General features: G+C 43.3%; 1 protein-coding gene across 1 annotated transcript; it reads left to right on the top strand.

Moving 5' to 3' along the window:
• Positions 1-5,604: 5,604 nt before the first annotated feature.
• LOC109896983 (interferon-induced GTP-binding protein Mx3) lies at positions 5,605-11,423 on the top strand. Its single transcript, XM_020491468.2, has 12 exons — positions 5,605-5,938; positions 6,740-6,877; positions 7,084-7,238; positions 7,346-7,484; positions 7,587-7,785; positions 7,972-8,050; positions 8,150-8,272; positions 8,481-8,622; positions 8,809-8,967; positions 9,167-9,243; positions 9,396-9,641; positions 9,979-11,423. The coding sequence occupies exons 1-12, from the start codon at positions 5,749-5,751 to the stop codon at positions 10,201-10,203; spliced, it is 1,872 nt and encodes a 623-aa protein (XP_020347057.2). The 5' UTR covers positions 5,605-5,748; the 3' UTR covers positions 10,204-11,423.
• Positions 11,424-18,085: the final 6,662 nt, after the last annotated feature.

The raw sequence follows: 18,085 nt of genomic DNA, 5'->3' as shown, positions 1-18,085 counted from the left end.
TCTTGGTGGCATTATAAAAGGCTCAACAACAAATAGTTACTTAATAACGTTAGATACATCAAAACATTTGTTGAAGTCCCTCTTCTCCAAATCTCCAGTCCAACATCTGCATCTCATAAAGCTAATTCGAATATGATGACGATGTTTTTATTGACGTCACTAAGCCAACTAACTGACATCTGATAGACTAATAAACGTGACTTTGAAGAACCCATCTCGACACACGATCCCACCGACTCGGCTCACTTGCCTCCATAGGAAACGATAGACCACATCCAATCTTAGAACATCTTTGCCGCAAGTTTAAGACCATGCTTAGCTATTGTTCTCTCTCTTAGGTTTTGTCTTATGAAGAGATGGTCACTGTTATTTTATACTGTGATCCTTGATTTATTTGGCGTGGGCTACGGCCAAACAGTAGGCTGTTTATAAACCGGGAATTCGTAAACCTCTGTCTGGACATTTGTTCATTTATGATCTAGCCATGTCATTACAATATGATACCACCGGAGTTTTTTTGGACAACAATGTTGCGTTTCCCCCTTTTCATGGTCATGGCTAGAAGGAATCCAGCTTTTGTCAAATTACTGTCATATTTGACATTTCGTAACAGGTTAGGAGAATTGTGTTAAAGTTAGGAAAAGAGTTAGGGTTAGCTAAAACGCAATTATTATTATTATTATTTTACTTCTGACAATTTGACAAAAGCTGGATCCCTTTTTGCCAAGCCCTTTTTCGTAGACCTAGATTACATGGTTGCATTCAATACAAGTTTTTTTTTATTGATCTGTTGTCAGTAGAGAAGGCCTAGGCTACCATTATTGTCACGAACCCCGCTTCCTGAGTCTGTGTTTGCCTGTGTTTCTGTCCTGGAGTGTGTTTCCGGTGTCCTGGAACGCACCCTGTCTGGTTGCTGGGCAGATTAGCTTGTTGGGAGATCGATGTTCACCCGCACCTGTATCCCATCAGTAATCTGCACACCTGTCCTGATCATCACCTCTCCCCTTCAAAAGCTCTGACCTGACATCCATTCCCTGCCGGATCGTTAGCCATGAACAGTATGTTGTGCCATAGTATCAGCCTCAAGTTGGATAGAATTTGTTTTGTTGTTTTGTACGTCCTGCTTGCCTTCAACTTACCTCCGTTTGTTCTGTCTTCAGTTACTCACCCGGATCATTTACCCCATTCCCGCCTGGTCATCGGAGGATTCCGCTTCCCCATTGGATCCACCTATTTACTCCCATCAACTCACCACCGCTGCCCGCTACGCCACCTGGATGTATCTACCCACTCACATTCACTTGTAAATAAATACTCACCTTCTTCCTACTCTCCTTGTCCTGGTCTGCTTCTGGGTTAAATTTTTCCCTGACGTTCCGACCTGGGTCGAAGAACGGCAAAGCGGACGCCTTGTCCCGGATGTTCTCTAAGACGGATGAGAGTGGGGCCAAGACTGAGACGATTCTTCCCCAGAACCTTGTCGTGGGAGCCGTTACATGGAAGATTGAGGAGGATGTGATGGCGGCCCTTCGGACGCAGCCCGGCCCCGGTAACGGTCCACCCGGTCGGTTGTTCGTGCCTGAGTCGGTCCGTTCTGCTGTTCTTCAGTGGTCCCACGCCAGCAAGATAGCTTATCACCCTGGCGTTGCTCGGACTATGGCGCTACTGCGCAGACGATTTTGGTGGCCTGCCATGGGAGAAGATACCCGGAGGTTTGTTGCCGCATGTCCTGTTTGTGCTCAGAACAAAAGTACCAATCGGCCCAGCTCTGGGCTTCTTCACCCCCTACCTATTCCTCGGCGACCTTGGTCGCATCTGGCCCTGGATTTTGTCACGGGATTGCCCCCTTCTGTTGGGAACACGGTCATTCTGACCATTGTGGACAGATTCAGCAAGTTTGCTCATTTTGTCCCTCTCTCCAAGCTTCCATCTGCCACGGAGACGTCCGAGATCCTTGTTAGGGAGGTTTTCAGGGTCCACGGATTGCCCAGTGACATTGTTTCTGACCGTGGTCCTCAATTTACCTCTGCTGTCTGGAAATCCTTCTGTTTGGCCATTGGCGCTACAGTCAGTCTCACTTCTGGATTTCACCCACAATCTAATGGTCAGGCGGAGAGAGCCAACCAGAAGATGGAGTCCACGCTGCGTTGTCTTGTCTCCTCTGATCCCACCTCTTGGTCATCTCAATTACCCTGGGTCGAGTATGCCCATAATACCCTTCCTTCATCTGCCACTGGGATGTCCCCCTTCCAATGCCTGTACGGATACCAACCTCCCTTGTTTCCTTCTCAGGAGAGGGATCTTTCGGTTCCTTCTGTCCAGGCCCACATTCGTCGTTGCCACCGGACCTGGCATCGGGCCAGGAAGGTTCTCCTTAGAGTTTCTGACCGATATCAGATCCAGGCGAATCGTCGCCGTATTCCTGCTCCCGCTTACACCATCGGAGATAAGGTTTGGTTGGCTACACGGGATCTTCCTCTACGGACTGAGTCGAGGAAACTGTCACCGAAGTTCATTGGTCCGTTTGTGGTGGAGAGAATCATTAACCCTGTTGTGGTCCGACTCAAATTGCCGGCAACGCTTCGAGTACACCCCACTTTTCATGTCTCCTTCCTCAAGCCGGTTCTCATCAGTCCTCTGTTGCCCCCTCCTCCTCATCCTCCTCGGATGATCGGAGGTGGTCCTGCCTACACGGTGCGCCGCATAATGGATTCCAGACGGCGGGGTATAGGTTTCCAATATCTCGTGGATTGGGAAGGATATGGTCCAGAGGAGAGGAGTTGGATTCCTCGGCGTCAGATCCTTGATGACGACCTGCTTCGTGACTTCTACCGCCTCCACCCTGGCGCTCTAGGTAGTCCGCCCGGTGGCGTTCGTCGGAGGGGGGGTACTGTCACGAACCCCGCTTCCTGAGTCTGTGTTTGCCTGTGTTTCTGTCCTGGAGTGTGTTTCCGGTGTCCTGGAACGCACCCTGTCTGGTTGCCGGGCAGATTAGCTTGTTGGGAGATCGATGTTCACCCGCACCTGTATCCCATCAGTAATCTGCACACCTGTCCTGATCATCACCTCTCCCCTTCAAAAGCTCTGACCTGACATCCATTCCCTGCCGGATTGTTAGCCATGAACAGTATGTTGTGCCATAGTATCAGCCTCAAGTTGGATAGAATTTGTTTTGTTGTTTTGTACGTCTTGCTTGCCTTCAACTTACCTCCGTTTGTTCTGTCTTCAGTTACTCACCCGGATCATTTACCCCATTCCCGCCTGGTCATCGGAGGATTCCGCTTCCCCATTGGATTCACCTATTTACTCCCATCAACTCACCACCGCTGCCCGCTACGCCACCTGGATGTATCTACCCACTCACATTCACTTGTAAATAAATACTCACCTTCTTCCTACTCTCCTTGTCCTGGTCTGCTTCTGGGTTCGATTTTGAAGAAACGTGACAATTATTCATATAAAGTGTAGTAGAATTGCATGAAATGTTTATCAAGGGACATATTTTTCACGCTCAAAGGAAATGTCTCTGATATACAGTTGAAGTCGGAAGTTTACATATACCTTAGCCAAATAGATTTAAACTCAGTTTCACAATTCCTGACATTTAATCCTAGTAAAAAATTCCCTGTCTTAGGTCAGTTAGGATCATCACTTTATTTAAAGAATGTGAAATGTCAGAATAATAGTAGAGAGAATGATTTATTTCAGCTTTTATTTCTCTCATCACATTCCCAGTGAGTCAGAAGTTTACATGCACTCAATTAGTATTTTGTAGCATTGCCTTTAAATTGTTTAACTTGGGTCAAATGTTTCGGGTAGCCTTCCACAAGCTTCCCACAATAACTTGGGTGAATTTTGGCCCATTCCTCCTGACAGAGCTGGTGTAACTGAGTCAGGCTTGTAGGTCTCCTTGCTCGCACACGCTTTTTCAGTTCTACCCTCAAAGGGCTTTGTGATGGCTACTCCAATACCGTGACATTGTTGTCCTTAAGCCATTTTGCGCCAACTTTGGAAGTATGCTTGGGGTCATTGTCCATTTGGAAGACCCATTTGTGACCAAGCTTTAACTTCCTGACTGATGTCTTGAGATGTTGCTTCAATACATCCACATAATTTTCCATCCTCATGATGTCATCTATTTTGGGAAGTGCACTAGTCCCTCCTGCAGCAAAGCACCCCCACAACATGTTGCTGCCAACCCCATGCTTCACGGTTGGGATGGTGTTCTTCGGCTTGCAAGCCTCCCCCTTTACCTTTACCTTATGGCCAAACAGTTCTATTTTTGTATCATCAGGCCAGAGGACATTTCTCCAAAAAGTACAATCTTGTCCCCATGTGCAGTTGCAATCCGTAGTCTGGATTTTTTATGGCGGTTTTTGAGCAGTTGCTTCTTCCTTGCTGAGCAGCCTTTCAGGTTATGTTGATATAGGACTCGTTTTACTGTGGATATAGATACTTTTGTATCTGTTTCCTCCAGCATCTTCACAAGGACTTTGCTGTTGTTCTGGGATTGATTTTCACTTTTCGCACCAAAGTATGTTCATCTCTAGGAGAAAAAACGCGTCTCCTTCCTGAGCAGTATTACGGCCATGGTTTTTATACTTTCGTACTATTGTTTGTACAGATGAACGTGGTACCTTCAAGCGTTTGGAAATTGCTCCGAAGGATGAACCAGACTTGTGGAGGTCTACAATTTTTTTTTTTTTAGGTCTTGGCTTATTTATTTTGATTTTACAATGTCAAGCAAAGAGGCACTGAGTTTGAAGGTAGGCGATACAGTGAATTATAAGTGAAATAATCTGTCTGTAAACAATTGTTGGAAAAAATGTATTGTGTCATGCACAAAGTAGACGTCCTAACCAACTTGCCAAAACTATATTTTGTTAACAAGAAATGTGTGGACTGGTTGAAAAACAAGTTTTAATGACTCCAACCTAAGTTTATGTAAACCTCCGACTTCAACTGTAGCTTATAAACCTATCCCACTACACGTTTATTAATAGCCTAAATTACCACTAACCAATCTAATAATCACATTAGGAATAGTAGGCTTGCATTAGCCTGCAAAGGTGATGATAGAGGCATGCAATCCTTTATTATAAAGTTGAATTTCTATGGTGAAAAATAGCTTATATCCAATGAAGGGGTGATAATTTTTGTTGATTTCATGTTGAATTCACGTTAGTTGACAACGCAACCAAAAGTAAATCAAAACTAGACGTTGAAATTACGTCTGTGCCCAGTTGGAATGGCCTCACAGTTTAGGTTGACCTATTTGGATTTAGTTGGAGTGTTAAACCAATTGTTTAAAAAAAATCTATTGTCAAAATTAAAAAGATGTGAAAATTAAAAACCGTTTTGAGCTGTCAAATGCATTGCGCTCTTTATCAGTCCACGTCAGGCAGGCCACACAAGAAACATAAAGTAGTCTATAACTTATCTAGTTAGACAGCGCCATCTAGTGGTGTAGCCTAGAAATGACGCCATGTCTCACATGTCGTTTGGTTCAGTTGGGTGCAGCTTCCAGCTTCGGCACTAACTTTCGATGAAGAAATGAAAGTGGGAACAACAGCTTAAGATTCGATTCCCAGGGATGACACTGAACACACGGAACCGGTTGTTTCACCCATTATAAAACGTATCGAGACGTAAAATCTCCTGCATCGGAGAAAAGGGACACGCAGTGGTCATCAGAGAGCAGAACACGTAGCTTTTTATTTAAGTGTTATCACTAAATAATAATACACCATGAATAACACTCTAAACCAACATTATGAGGAGAAGGTGCGTCCCTGTATAGACCTTATCGACTCCCTGCGCTCCCTTGGTGTGGAGAAGGACCTTGCCCTGCCTGCCATCGCCGTGATAGGGGACCAGAGTTCGGGAAAGAGCTCCGTGCTGGAGGCGCTGTCTGGGGTGGCTTTGCCAAGGGGGAGTGGTGAGTGATAGTTTGATAAATTGAGGTAACAAGTATTTATCATCTATCAATGTCTCACAGAGGTTTAACAAGTGGATCTGTATTGATTTGGTTATCATTTGATCTCTTAATTTAATATGTTAAAGAGGAAGTTCACCCATTTTATATGTGGCTTTATTTTCACTTTTTCTGTGATTGTAATTGATTCCCCAATGTTTTTTTGTATTATATATATTTATTTTTTCATTACAGAGAATTATACTTCCCATTTTGCTGAGTCATCACTTGCCATTGACTGTATTGCAATATGCAAATATGTGTAACGCATATTAGAAAACACTAAAACACTCCACACCAACTATTACATCAAAATCCCATTCTGACTCTGAATGATGTCTCTGCACTCATAAAAATACAAAATAAATCAACTGTGCCATGAATCCAAGTTTGAATGATGCTCTTTACAACAGCAACACAAATATGGATTTATGGGACAGTGGAACATTATACAGTATATATATTTTTTGTGCCGAGACATCATTCAGAAATGGTTTGGAGCGTTTTCTAACATGCTTTCGATACATTTTCATAATGCATTATGATCAATGATTGATGACTGAGCAAAATGTGACTACCAATTTTCTTTAAAACAAGATGTCAAATGTTTTAGGGGATCAACTACAAGCACAGAAAGATGGAATATTTCACAATTTAATTTGATTGTACTGGGAAAATGTTGTATATGGACTGTTTTTTTCTGTGTTTCTTACAGTTTAATTTAATCTCTTTCATGCTTTCTAATTCCTCTGTCAACTCTGACAGGTATTGTAACACGATGCCCTCTCGAGCTGAAGATGAAGAGGAAGAGAGAAGGAGAAGAATGGCATGGAAAAATCAGCTACCAAGACCATGAAGAGGAGATTGAGGACCCCTCTGATGTGGAAAAGAAAATTCGTGAAGGTGTGGTCATTGGTCTGCTGATCATGGCAAAGATGAAAGTCTCTAAAGTCTAATCTATGTTCTCCAATCCATAAGACAACACACCTATAAGTATTAAATACCTAAATACCAATAAAAAAAGATAACTTGATCCACTTTACTATTGTGCTGTTGGAACCCTGGTGGTTTCTAGCAACGGTGTTCTGTATTCTTATTCCTCCCTTCAGCCCAGGATGAAATGGCAGGTGTGGGGGTGGGTATCAGTGATGACCTCATCAGCCTAGAGATTGGCTCCCCTGACGTCCCAGACCTCACACTCATCGACCTGCCAGGCATCGCCCGGGTAGCTGTCAAAGGTCAACCTGAGAACATTGGTGAACAGGTACACCCTTCCACCACACTCACAATGTTAGTGGGAATACACTGCATTTTTAACCCAGAAACCAAGTCCCCCCACGAAATGTTATGTATAATATATGAAATTTTCAGATTAAGAGATTGATACGGAAGTTCATCACAAAGCAAGAAACAATCAACTTGGTGGTTGTGCCATGCAATGTTGACATTGCAACCACAGAGGCTTTGAAGATGGCACAAGAGGTGGACCCTGAAGGGGAAAGGACATTAGGTATTCCACCCTTTATTATTTACTCAGTAACAAATGTTATGGACCATGTTGACTTGTGTTGATTTTAATGAGTTAGACTTGTGTGTGTTTCCCATTGAACAGGCATCCTGACCAAGCCTGACCTGGTAGACAAAGGCACAGAGGAGACGGTGGTGGACATAGTTCATAATGAGGTTATCCACCTGACTAAGGGCTACATGATAGTCAAGTGCAGGGGCCAGAAGGAGATCATGGAGCGAGTCTCACTGACCGAGGCCACAGAGAGGGAGAAGGCTTTCTTCAAAGAGCACGCTCATCTCAGGTTGGTCCTCTGGGTTGAAGTCTGCCTTAGATTTTAAAAGCTGTCTTGGAAAGCATGAAGCAAATTTGATCCAGTGCCCATTTTAAACACTCAAAGTGTGTTCGTTTTTAATTAAATTGTGTACCTGTGTGGTAACCAAACTACTTGGTATGTTGTGAAAACCTGTTTTTTCTAACCTTTCTGCAGCACACTTTATGATGAGGGCCATGCCACCATCCCTAAACTGGCAGAGAAATTAACTCTTGAACTGGTGCATCATATCGAGGTAAATTCTTCTTCCATTACATGTTACTGCACAAAATCCTATACATTTGTTACTGAGTGACTGTTGCTATAAGCCATGACTCTGCGTTGTGCCCTTTAGAAATCCCTGCCTCGTCTAGAAGAGCAGATTGAGGCAAAGCTGGCAGAGACACATGCCGAGCTGGAAAGATATGGTACCGGGCCACCTGAGGACTCGGCAGAAAGGATGTACTTCCTGATCGATGTGAGCTCCCCAGCCTGCAACAGATGATTTAGTTACCCTCTCCTTCACTCAGCTCTAGCCTTGACCCAAACTCACAACAGCCACGTTTGTCTTTGTTAGCAAAACTTATCAATTCAGGAAAGCATTTGAAAGTTGATGAAATCTTATCCATAGCTGTTTCTCTTTACACATCTACCCCTCCCAAGTATTTTCTCTTTCTGTGTCTCAGAAAGTGACTGCGTTCACCCAGGATGCCATCAACCTGAGCACTGGGGAGGAGCTGAAAAGCGGAGTTCGTCTCAATGTCTTTTCCACACTCAGACAAGAGTTTGGGAAATGGAAGCTACACCTGGATCGCTCTGGAGAAAACTGTGAGTTCACCATTATCATGCTCCGATGCACCCATCAAAAACGATGGCTTACTTCAGCGAGCTAGATAACAAAGAATTGCTATGTGAATTGAGATTGATGCACAGAATTTTTATTTGACATGGAAGGCTCACACACTTGCTTATTTAGTGTAATGCAACATAATGACATCCTTTTGTATATTGCAGTTAACCAGAGGATCGAGGGAGAAGTGGCTGATTATGAGAAGACGTACCGTGGAAGGGAGCTCCCAGGGTTCATCAACTACAAGACCTTTGAGGTGATGGTGAAAGACCAGATCAAACAACTGGAGGAACCAGCAGTCAAGAAACTGAAGGAGATTTCAGGTATAGTATATGTTTGAGAAGGTTCTTCTTTTTTCCCACTTTTTTTACATATACTAAAACCAAGTATATTATTTAATATGGGAGCCTATTTGCCAAACTATAAGGCCAAGATGCTTTATGTATATTTTCCATCCAAGAATGTAATCTATCTGTGAGTCCTGTGTCAGAGTGATGTTATGGTGTTTCTTCCCTTCTCTAGATGCCGTTAGGAAGGTGTTCTTACAGCTGGCTCAGAGCAGCTTCACTGGATTTCCTAACCTCTTGAAATCAGCGAAGGTTTATCTCACACCATGCAATATTAATGTCACCATTTATCTCTGATATTCCCACAGTTGGTCATCAACCTGTATGTGAATGAGATGGCTGACATGCACCAACTACATTTATCTCCTTTTGAATGACTGAGTTGTGTTTTGTTTCAACTACAGACAAAGATTGAGGCCATTAAGCAGGTGAATGAGTCTACAGCTGAGTCCATGTTGAGGACTCAGTTCAAGATGGAGATGATAGTGTACACACAGGACAGCACCTACAGCCACAGTCTGAGTGAGAGGAAGAGGGAGGAGGAAGACGACCGACCCTTACCAACCCCTAAGATAAGGAGTACGATCTTTAGCACAGACAACCATGCCACCCTACAGGAGATGATGCTGCACCTCAAGTCCTATTACAGGGTAAGCACTGTGTAAATCAGATCTTAGATGCTGGCCTAACACCCTAAACAAGAACCTACCTGTATTTCCACCAGCTCTTCATACTAGGGATAAGAGGGCACTAACTCAGAGATTGAATGGAACTGCTGACTCTTAAACTAATTTCTTCACCAATTCCCTGAAAGCTAGATTATATTGTTATATGCAAATGTAGTATAATATTATACAATTCAGAGTGTGTGAACCAACCATTGTGAGGGGACTAAAACTTGAATTGGACAAAAGTGATGGTAGACCACTATATCTATCTATTTTATTAATAGGTGTTTTGTCTTGTCTGTCTCTTTATCTTTGCCAGATATCCAGTCAGCGTCTGGCTGATCAGATTCCCATGGTGATCCGCTACCTTGTCCTGCAGGAGTCTGCTTCCCAGCTGCAGAGGGAGATGCTTCAGATGCTGCAGGAGAAGGACAACATTGAGCAGCTGCTGAAGGAGGACTTTGACATTGGCAGCAAGAGGGCTGCACTGCAGAACAAGCTCAAACGCCTGATGAAGGCACGCAGCTACCTAGTGGAGTTCTAGTATGGACAGCTGCTTGTTAACATTTAGGATGGTCTTGAATTTTTTTTTAATTGAATGTATTTTTTGGGAGGATAACAGACATATTCAACTAAATGTACAATGTGGAGCCAGAGGATATCACTTGAAAGTATTCATTAAAATGCTTGTTTCCAAAGTGGTCCTCAATGGTAAAAACAATAACACATATAAATGATTAAAAGGCAAGACAAAATTACAAACCATAAATACATTCATTTATATTGACATCCTAAAAAGTGGCCCTATTCACTGCACTTTTCCCTTACCTTTTCATGGGGGTCTTCCCTTACCTTAAATCAACTATATTAATTTCACATTCAAACAAACTGTTAATTGGACATCATACCGATCCTTCAAATAAATACACCTGACCAGCAGTAGGGGGCACAAGGGGCAGTGGAGTGGTTTCTCTTACTCAGACAACCTTCTCCAAATGAAAACCTTTGCCTGCTTTTTAAACCTATTTTTAACTTTTTCTTTGCTTGATCTCGAAGGGGAGGCTACTCCATAGACAAATGCCTTTATAAAAAAATGTGCTCCTCGCAGTACTGTTTACTCTTGGGATTTTACAAGACATAACACTAGCTCTGGTATTGTAACTGTGCTGGTTATAGATCATATCAATGTGGTTTTTCATATAACCTGGGGCATGATCATTTAAGATGTCAAACATATGATCCATTTTAAGTTGGTCCACTCTGGACTCCAAAGGCAACAAGCCCACCTCCCTATGTGGATCCTAGGGAGGACATTCAGCATATACCTGATAGCATTATTTTGCATGACCCGCATTCTCTTTTTCAGATTTTTTGATAGCCCAATATACCAAGCAGAGCAGGCATAATCATAATGACACTGAATCAAGGTTGAAACAAGCAGTTCTAAACTTTGATGTTAAAATATCTAGTGTTACTGACCATAGAGAGCCTTTTTATTACCTATTTTGGTTAGGTCGGGGTGTGACTAGGGTGGGTAGTCTAGGTTGTTTATATCTATGTTGGCCGGGTATGGTTCCCAACCAGAGGCAGCTGTTTATCGTTGTCTCTGATTGGGGATCATATTTAGGCAACCATTTCCCCACTGGTTTTTGTGGGATTTTGTTTATTTGTAGTTTCCTGTGAGCACTCCATAGCTTCACGTGTTGTTTGCTCTTTATTGTTTTTGTGTGTTTCACGAATTAAAAGATGTGGAACCCATATCAAGCTGCGCTTTGGTCCTCATGTTCTTATGACGATCGTGACAGAAGATCCCACCACAACAGGACCAAGCAGCGTGCCCAGGAGGAGAAGGGATCCTGGACTTGGGAGGAGATCTTGGATGGGAAGGGATCCTGGACTTGGGAGGAAATCCTGGCAGGACAGGATAGCCTTCCTTGGCGGCAGATGCAAGGAGAGAAGGGAGGACAGCTACGATGACGGGGTTCACAGCCACAAAGAAAGCACAAAAAACAGCCCAAAATTGTTTTTTTGGGGGGGGGGGGACAAGGGGTGGTCGGCGAGTCAGCTCTCCGTACTCGTCCTGAGGAGCGTGCTATCAGTCTGGTAAAATCTGTGCCGGCTCCACGCACCAGGTCTCCAGTACGCCTCCCCGCCCTGTACGTCCTGTGCCAGCTCTCCGCACTCGCCTTGAGGTGTGTGTCACCAGTCCGGTACCACCTATGGCCGGCTCCACGCACTAGGCCTCCAGTGTGCCTCCCCAGTCCGGTACGTCATGTGCCTGCTCCTCGCACTCGCCCTGAAGTGCGTGTCACCAGTCCGGGGCCACCTGTGCCAGCTCCACGCACCAGGCCTCCAGTGCGCTTTCTCAGTCCAGTACGTCCTGTGCCAGCTCCCCGCACTCGCCGTGCGGAATGTGTCATCTGTCCGGGACAATTTGTGCAGGCTCTACGCACCAGACCTCCAGTACGCCTCCACAGCCCAGTACGTCCTGTGCCAGCTCCACGCACCAGGCCTCCAGCGGCGGTCTGCAGCCCAGAGCCTCCAGCGGCGGTCTGCAGTCCAGAGCCTCCAGCGACGGTCTGCAGTCCAGAGCCTCCAGCGACAGTCTGCAGTCCAGGCCCAGTGTCCAGCCCAGCGTCATGGCTGAAGTCCTCCTTTGCGCCGGTGCCCAGTCCAGGCACGGTGTCCAGTCCCGCTCAAAGGCCGAGCCTTCCTCTGCGCCGCTGCCCAATCCAGGCACGGCGTCCAGTTCCGCTCCATAGTAGGAGCCTTCCTCTGCGCCGGTGCCCAGTCCAGGCACGGCCTCCAGTCCCGCTCAAAGGCCGAGCCTCCCTCTGCGCCGGTGCCCAGTCCAGGCATGGCGTCCAGTCCCGCTCAAAGGCCGAGCCTCCCTCTGCGCCGGTGCCCAGTCCAGGCATGGCGTCCAGTCCCGCTCAAAGGCCGAGCCTTCCTCTGCGCCGGTGCCCATTCCAGGCACGGCGTCCAGTTCCGCTCCATAGTAGGAGCCTTCCTCTGCGCCGGTGCCCAGTCCAGGCACGGCGTCCAGTTCCGCTCCATAGTAGGAGTCTTCCTCTGCTTCGGGGCCTAGTCCGGGCACGGCGTCCAGTCCGGGTCAAAGGCTGGATCCGCGGGATGAGCGGGTTCTTCGTCCCGCACCAGAGGCTGGATCTGCGGGATGAGCGGGTTCCTCGTCTCGCACCAGAGTTGGTATAGTGCCCAATCAGAGGCAGCTGTTTATCGTTGTCTCTGATTGGGGATCATATTTAGGCAGCCATTTCCCCACTGGTTTTTGTGGGATCTTGTTTATGTGTAGTTGCCTGTGAGCACTCCATAGCTTCACGTGTCGTTTGCTCTTTATTGTTTTTGTGCATTTCACGAATTAAATGATTTGGAACCCATATCAAGCTGCGCTTTGGCCCATCTCTCCTCAGTTACGATATAAACATTTCAGTTTATTTGCCATTGTAGAATGAAATTTAGCAGCAATCAGGTCTCCAGAAAGGGATTGATCTAGGGACACACAAAGATAAGTTACACTTGTTTTAGATTCAATCTCCTTGCCTGCACAGTTTACCTATATCTGGTCAGCCCTAAGCAATCTACATTTTGTTCCAAACAAAATATAATAAAGTTTTTCCCGAATGTAGCGACAATTTGTTGTCAGTCAACCAATCTCTAACAAAATGCAATTCCTTACTCAGGGTCTCCTCCATGTAAACTGTATCCTTCGCTGATACCAGCATGGTTGAATCATCAGCATAAAGAAAGAGTTTGCGCTTTACTGTATCTGGCATATCATTAACGTATATAAGAGAGGCCCTAAAATGGATCCCTGCGGTACTCCACATATTTCTTTGGCCTCTGACAGAACATCACCAACATTACATACTTGTGTTCTTTTGGTCAGAAAAGACCTCCACTAATTCACTGCCCAAATCATTTAGATGATTTTTGTAAGTTAAACAGTGTTCAAATAAATGCTTTGCCAATCATTTCATAACCTTTCAACATCTGCAGTGGGCATCAGATAACAGAACATCTTGCTTTTTATTTCAGTTTTATCACTAAATAATAATTCACACTGAACCAACATTATGAGAAGGTGCATTCCTGTATATAACTTTTGGGCTCCTGAGTGGTGCAGCGGGCTAAGGCACTGCATCTCAGCACTAGAGGTGTCACTATGTACCTGGTTTGAATCCAGGCTGTATCACATCCGACCGTGATTGGGTGTCCCATAGGGCGGCACACAATTGGCCCAACGTTGTCTGGGTTTGGCCGGAGTAGGCCGTCATTGGAAATAAGAATTTGTTCTTAACTGACTTGCCTAGTTAAGTAAAGGTTAAATACATGTATTTATTTTTTATTAACTCCCTGCACTGCCTTGGCAAACTGGGACGAAAATTCTTCCCTGACATTTTTGCCACACCAGCCCATTTGCTTCTCTTGTTCTCTTTCTTCAGCTTTATGATGGACCTGGGCATCATCATTATCTGGGCTAGGCCTTGCATCATCGTAGTTGTCAATGAATAAAAACACTTATAGGGACTCAATTATAGGGACATTAAACTAATTAGCAGTTTAAGTGTGTATTAGTAGTAATAATTAGGATTGTGTCATATTTGTGCCCCCCTACCCTAGTGCTAATTACTATTACATATTAAGGAACTGGCAGTACATCTGTGTGTCTCTCCACTGCACTCATTCCTGAGCTGTCTCCGCTAAGCCTAGCATCCTTTCTCACGGCATTGGTACCAGAACACCAGGGGAACAACACTGCCCTTTACTGAGCCCAGCAACATGCTAGTTGTCAATTCATTAACACATTTATTAGAAAACCTACTGAATAAATGATCTTGCCTATGCCGTTCGGCCATCACTCATTCATATATTTTTATGTACATATTCTTATTCATTCCTTTACACTTGTGTGTAAGGTAGTTGTTGTGAAATTGTTAGGTTAGATTACTTGTTAGATATTACTGCATGGTCAGAACTAGAAGCACAAGCATTTCGCTACACTCGCATTAACATCTGCTAAACATGTGTATGTGACAAATAAAATTAGATTTAAATGCTTAATAGGTTACCATTGGTTCTAATAAGGTGCCTTCAGAAAGTACTCACACCCCTAGAACTTTTCCTCCATTTTGTTGTGTTACAGCCTGAATTGAAAATGAATTCAATTGATATTTGTCACTGGCCTGCACACAATGCATAGTAATGTCAAAGTGGAATGATCTTTTTTTGACATTTTCACGAATGTACAAAAAATGTAAAGCTGAAATGTCTTGTGTGAATAAGTATTCAACCCCTTTGTTATGGCAAGCCTATATATGTAACAAGTCACATACTAAGTTGCATGGACTGACTGTGCAATAATAGTATTTAACATTATTTTTGAATGACTACCTCATCTCTGTACCCCAGACATACAATTATCTGTAGGGTCCCTTAGTCGACCAGTTAATTTAAAATACAGATTCAACCACAAAGACCAAGGAGGTTTTCCAATGCCTCGTAAATAAGGGCACCTATTGGCAGATGGGTAAAAATACATTTAAAAAGCAGTCATTGAATAGCCCTTTGAGCATGGTGTAGTTAGTTATTAATTACACTTTGGATGATGTATCAATACACCCAATCACTACAGGCGTCATTCCTAACACAGTTGCCAGAGAGTTACGAAACCGCTCTGGGATTTCACCGTGAGGCCAATGGTGACATTAAAACAGTTACAGAGTTTAATGGCTGTGATAGGAGAAAACTGAAGATGGATAAACAACATTGTAGTTACTCATCAATACTAACCTAATTGACAGAGTGAAAAAGAAGGAAGCTTGTACAGAATAAAAATATTCCAAAATATGCATCCTGTTTGCAACAAGGCACTAAAGTAATACTGCAAAAAAATGTGGCCAAGCAATTTATTTTTTGTCCTGAATATGAAGTGTTATTTCTGGGGGAAATCCAATCCAATACATTACTGATTACCACTGTCCATATTTTCAAGCATAGTGGTGGCTGCATCATGTTATGGGTACGCATGTAATTGTTAAGGACTGGGGAATTTTTCAGGATAAAAAAACATTCTCGGAATGGAGCTAAGCACAGGCCGTGTAGGCCGTCAATGTAAATAAGAATCTGTTCTTAACTGACTTGCCTAGTTAAATAAAGATTATATAAAATAAAATAAAATAGGCAACCTGGTTCTGTCTGCTTTCCACCAGACACAGAGATTAACCCTCCTGTTGTCTTCCGGTCAAATTGGACCTGTAGTTAATTTAATCTGATTGTCATATGGTTCCATGACTGTCCACACAGGTCATCTGAACACACAAAATACATTGATGATTTTCATTACATTTTGGGTGTTTAATATAACTTTTGAACACATGTGGTGTTCCCGGTCAAAAATGACCGGTCATTAGAAATGAATGGGTGAGACTACAATTAGTGTATAAAATTTAGTTCAGGCACATGCCCATTCATCAGATGGACATACTTCCTCTCCCAGACCCCCACATGCATGTGAGTTTGATCAAACAAACACACACCTCACTCCCCTTCTTGGCTAGAAAGGCAACCCAAACAGGAATCACACCTGTTGGCATTCTCACAAAAAATAACAATATTGTTTCAATAATATATAGACATTTTTGCAGCTCTGGTATATAAAGCTTTTTTGAGGCCTTGCTAACAAATCATTCTGTGGCAGCACAATGACCAAACGATATACTGTACGTGAGGCTCTTGATCATATCTTTGATCATGACACTGGTGAGGAGGAGAGAGTCCTTGTTAAAGTTTGACACAAAGTAGTCTGTGATAAATAGCACAATATGTTTCATCTGAGTATTTGTTAGTCAAAATAATCCATACATAGTTTTTTTCAACTCAAAAACGGGTTGTACGAGCTCAGGTCATACTGGCCATAAATAGCAAATAGAAGTTCAAAACGTGTAATGTTCACAAGAACTTAAGTTGATAAAAAGATCTAACACAACATTAGGTGATAATATATTATTATGGATTTATAATCAGCTATAATTAAGAGGTCATTTTGTACCGGGAACACAGAATTAATTAACATGAAACAAACACAACAGGGTTTATTAATCAGCAGGACAAAAACCTAAAACACCAGGCTAAATCTACACTGCAGTTGCTTACCAAGAAGACAGTGAATGTTCCTGAGTGGCCTAGTTAAAGGGTTGACTTACTGTACCACCTACTCATTCAAGGGTTTATTATTTTTACTATTTTCTACATTGTAGAATAAGACCTCATAACTATGAAATAACACACATGGAATCATATAGTAACCTAAAAAAGTGTTACACCATCATTACTTCAAGACATGAAGGTCAGTCAATCCAGAAAATGTCAAGATCTTTGACATTTTCTTCAAGTGCAATCGCAAAAACCATCAAGCGTTATGATGAAACTGGCTTTCTAGAGGATCGCCAAAGGAAAGAGTTACCTCTGCTGCAGAGGATACATTTATTAGAGTTACCAGCCTTAGAAACTGCAGCCCAAATAAATGCTTCAGAGTTCAAGTAACAGACATCTCAAAATCAACTGTTCAGAGGAGACTGCGTGAATCGGGCCTTCATCGTCAAATTGGTGCAAAGAAACCACTACTAAAGGACACCAATAATAAGAAGAGACTTGCTTGGGCCAAGAAACACAAGCAATGGACATTAGACTGGTGGAAATCTGTCATTTGGTCTGATGAGTCCAAATTTGAGATTTTTGGTTCAAACCGCCGTATCTTTGTGAGAAGCAGTGTAAGTGAACGGACGATCTCCGCATGTGTGGTTCCCACCATGAAGCATGGAGGAGGTGTGATGGTGCTTTGCTGGTCACACTGTCGGTGATGTATTTAGAATTCAAGGCACACTTAACCTTTTCCTTCAAGACTGTTGGAAAAGCATTCAGGGTGAAGCTAGTTGAGAGAATGCCAAGAGGGGCGGCAGGTAGATCGGTTAGGTTGCTAGACGAATCCCTGAGCAGACAAGATAAAAAAATCTGTAATTCTGCCCCTGAACAAGGCAGTTGATAACTTGTTCTTAACTGACTTGCCTAGTTAAAAAAGTGTGTAAAGCTGTCAAGCTTGTTGAAAAAAGTGTTGGTTACCACATGTGATATTTTATAGTTTTGATGTCTTCACTATTATTTTACAATGTAGAAAATGGTTCACATAAAGAAAAACCCTTGAACGTGTCCAAACTTTTGACTGGTAATGTAACTATACGGCAAGATTTGAAAATGGCTGTCTAGCAATGATCAACAACCAATTTGACAGAGCTTGTGAATACTTGTGTAAATGAGATATTTCTCTATTTCATTTTCAATGAATTTGCAGACATGTCTAAACATTTGTTTTTACTTTGTCATTATGATTGGCGAGAGAAAAAAATGCA

Source organism: Oncorhynchus kisutch, linkage group LG1 (genome assembly GCF_002021735.2).
Source record: "Oncorhynchus kisutch isolate 150728-3 linkage group LG1, Okis_V2, whole genome shotgun sequence".
Taxonomy (NCBI): domain Eukaryota; kingdom Metazoa; phylum Chordata; class Actinopteri; order Salmoniformes; family Salmonidae; genus Oncorhynchus; species Oncorhynchus kisutch.
The sequence above is the reverse complement of the archived record's forward strand: the minus strand, read 5'-3'. Positions and strand labels throughout refer to the sequence as shown.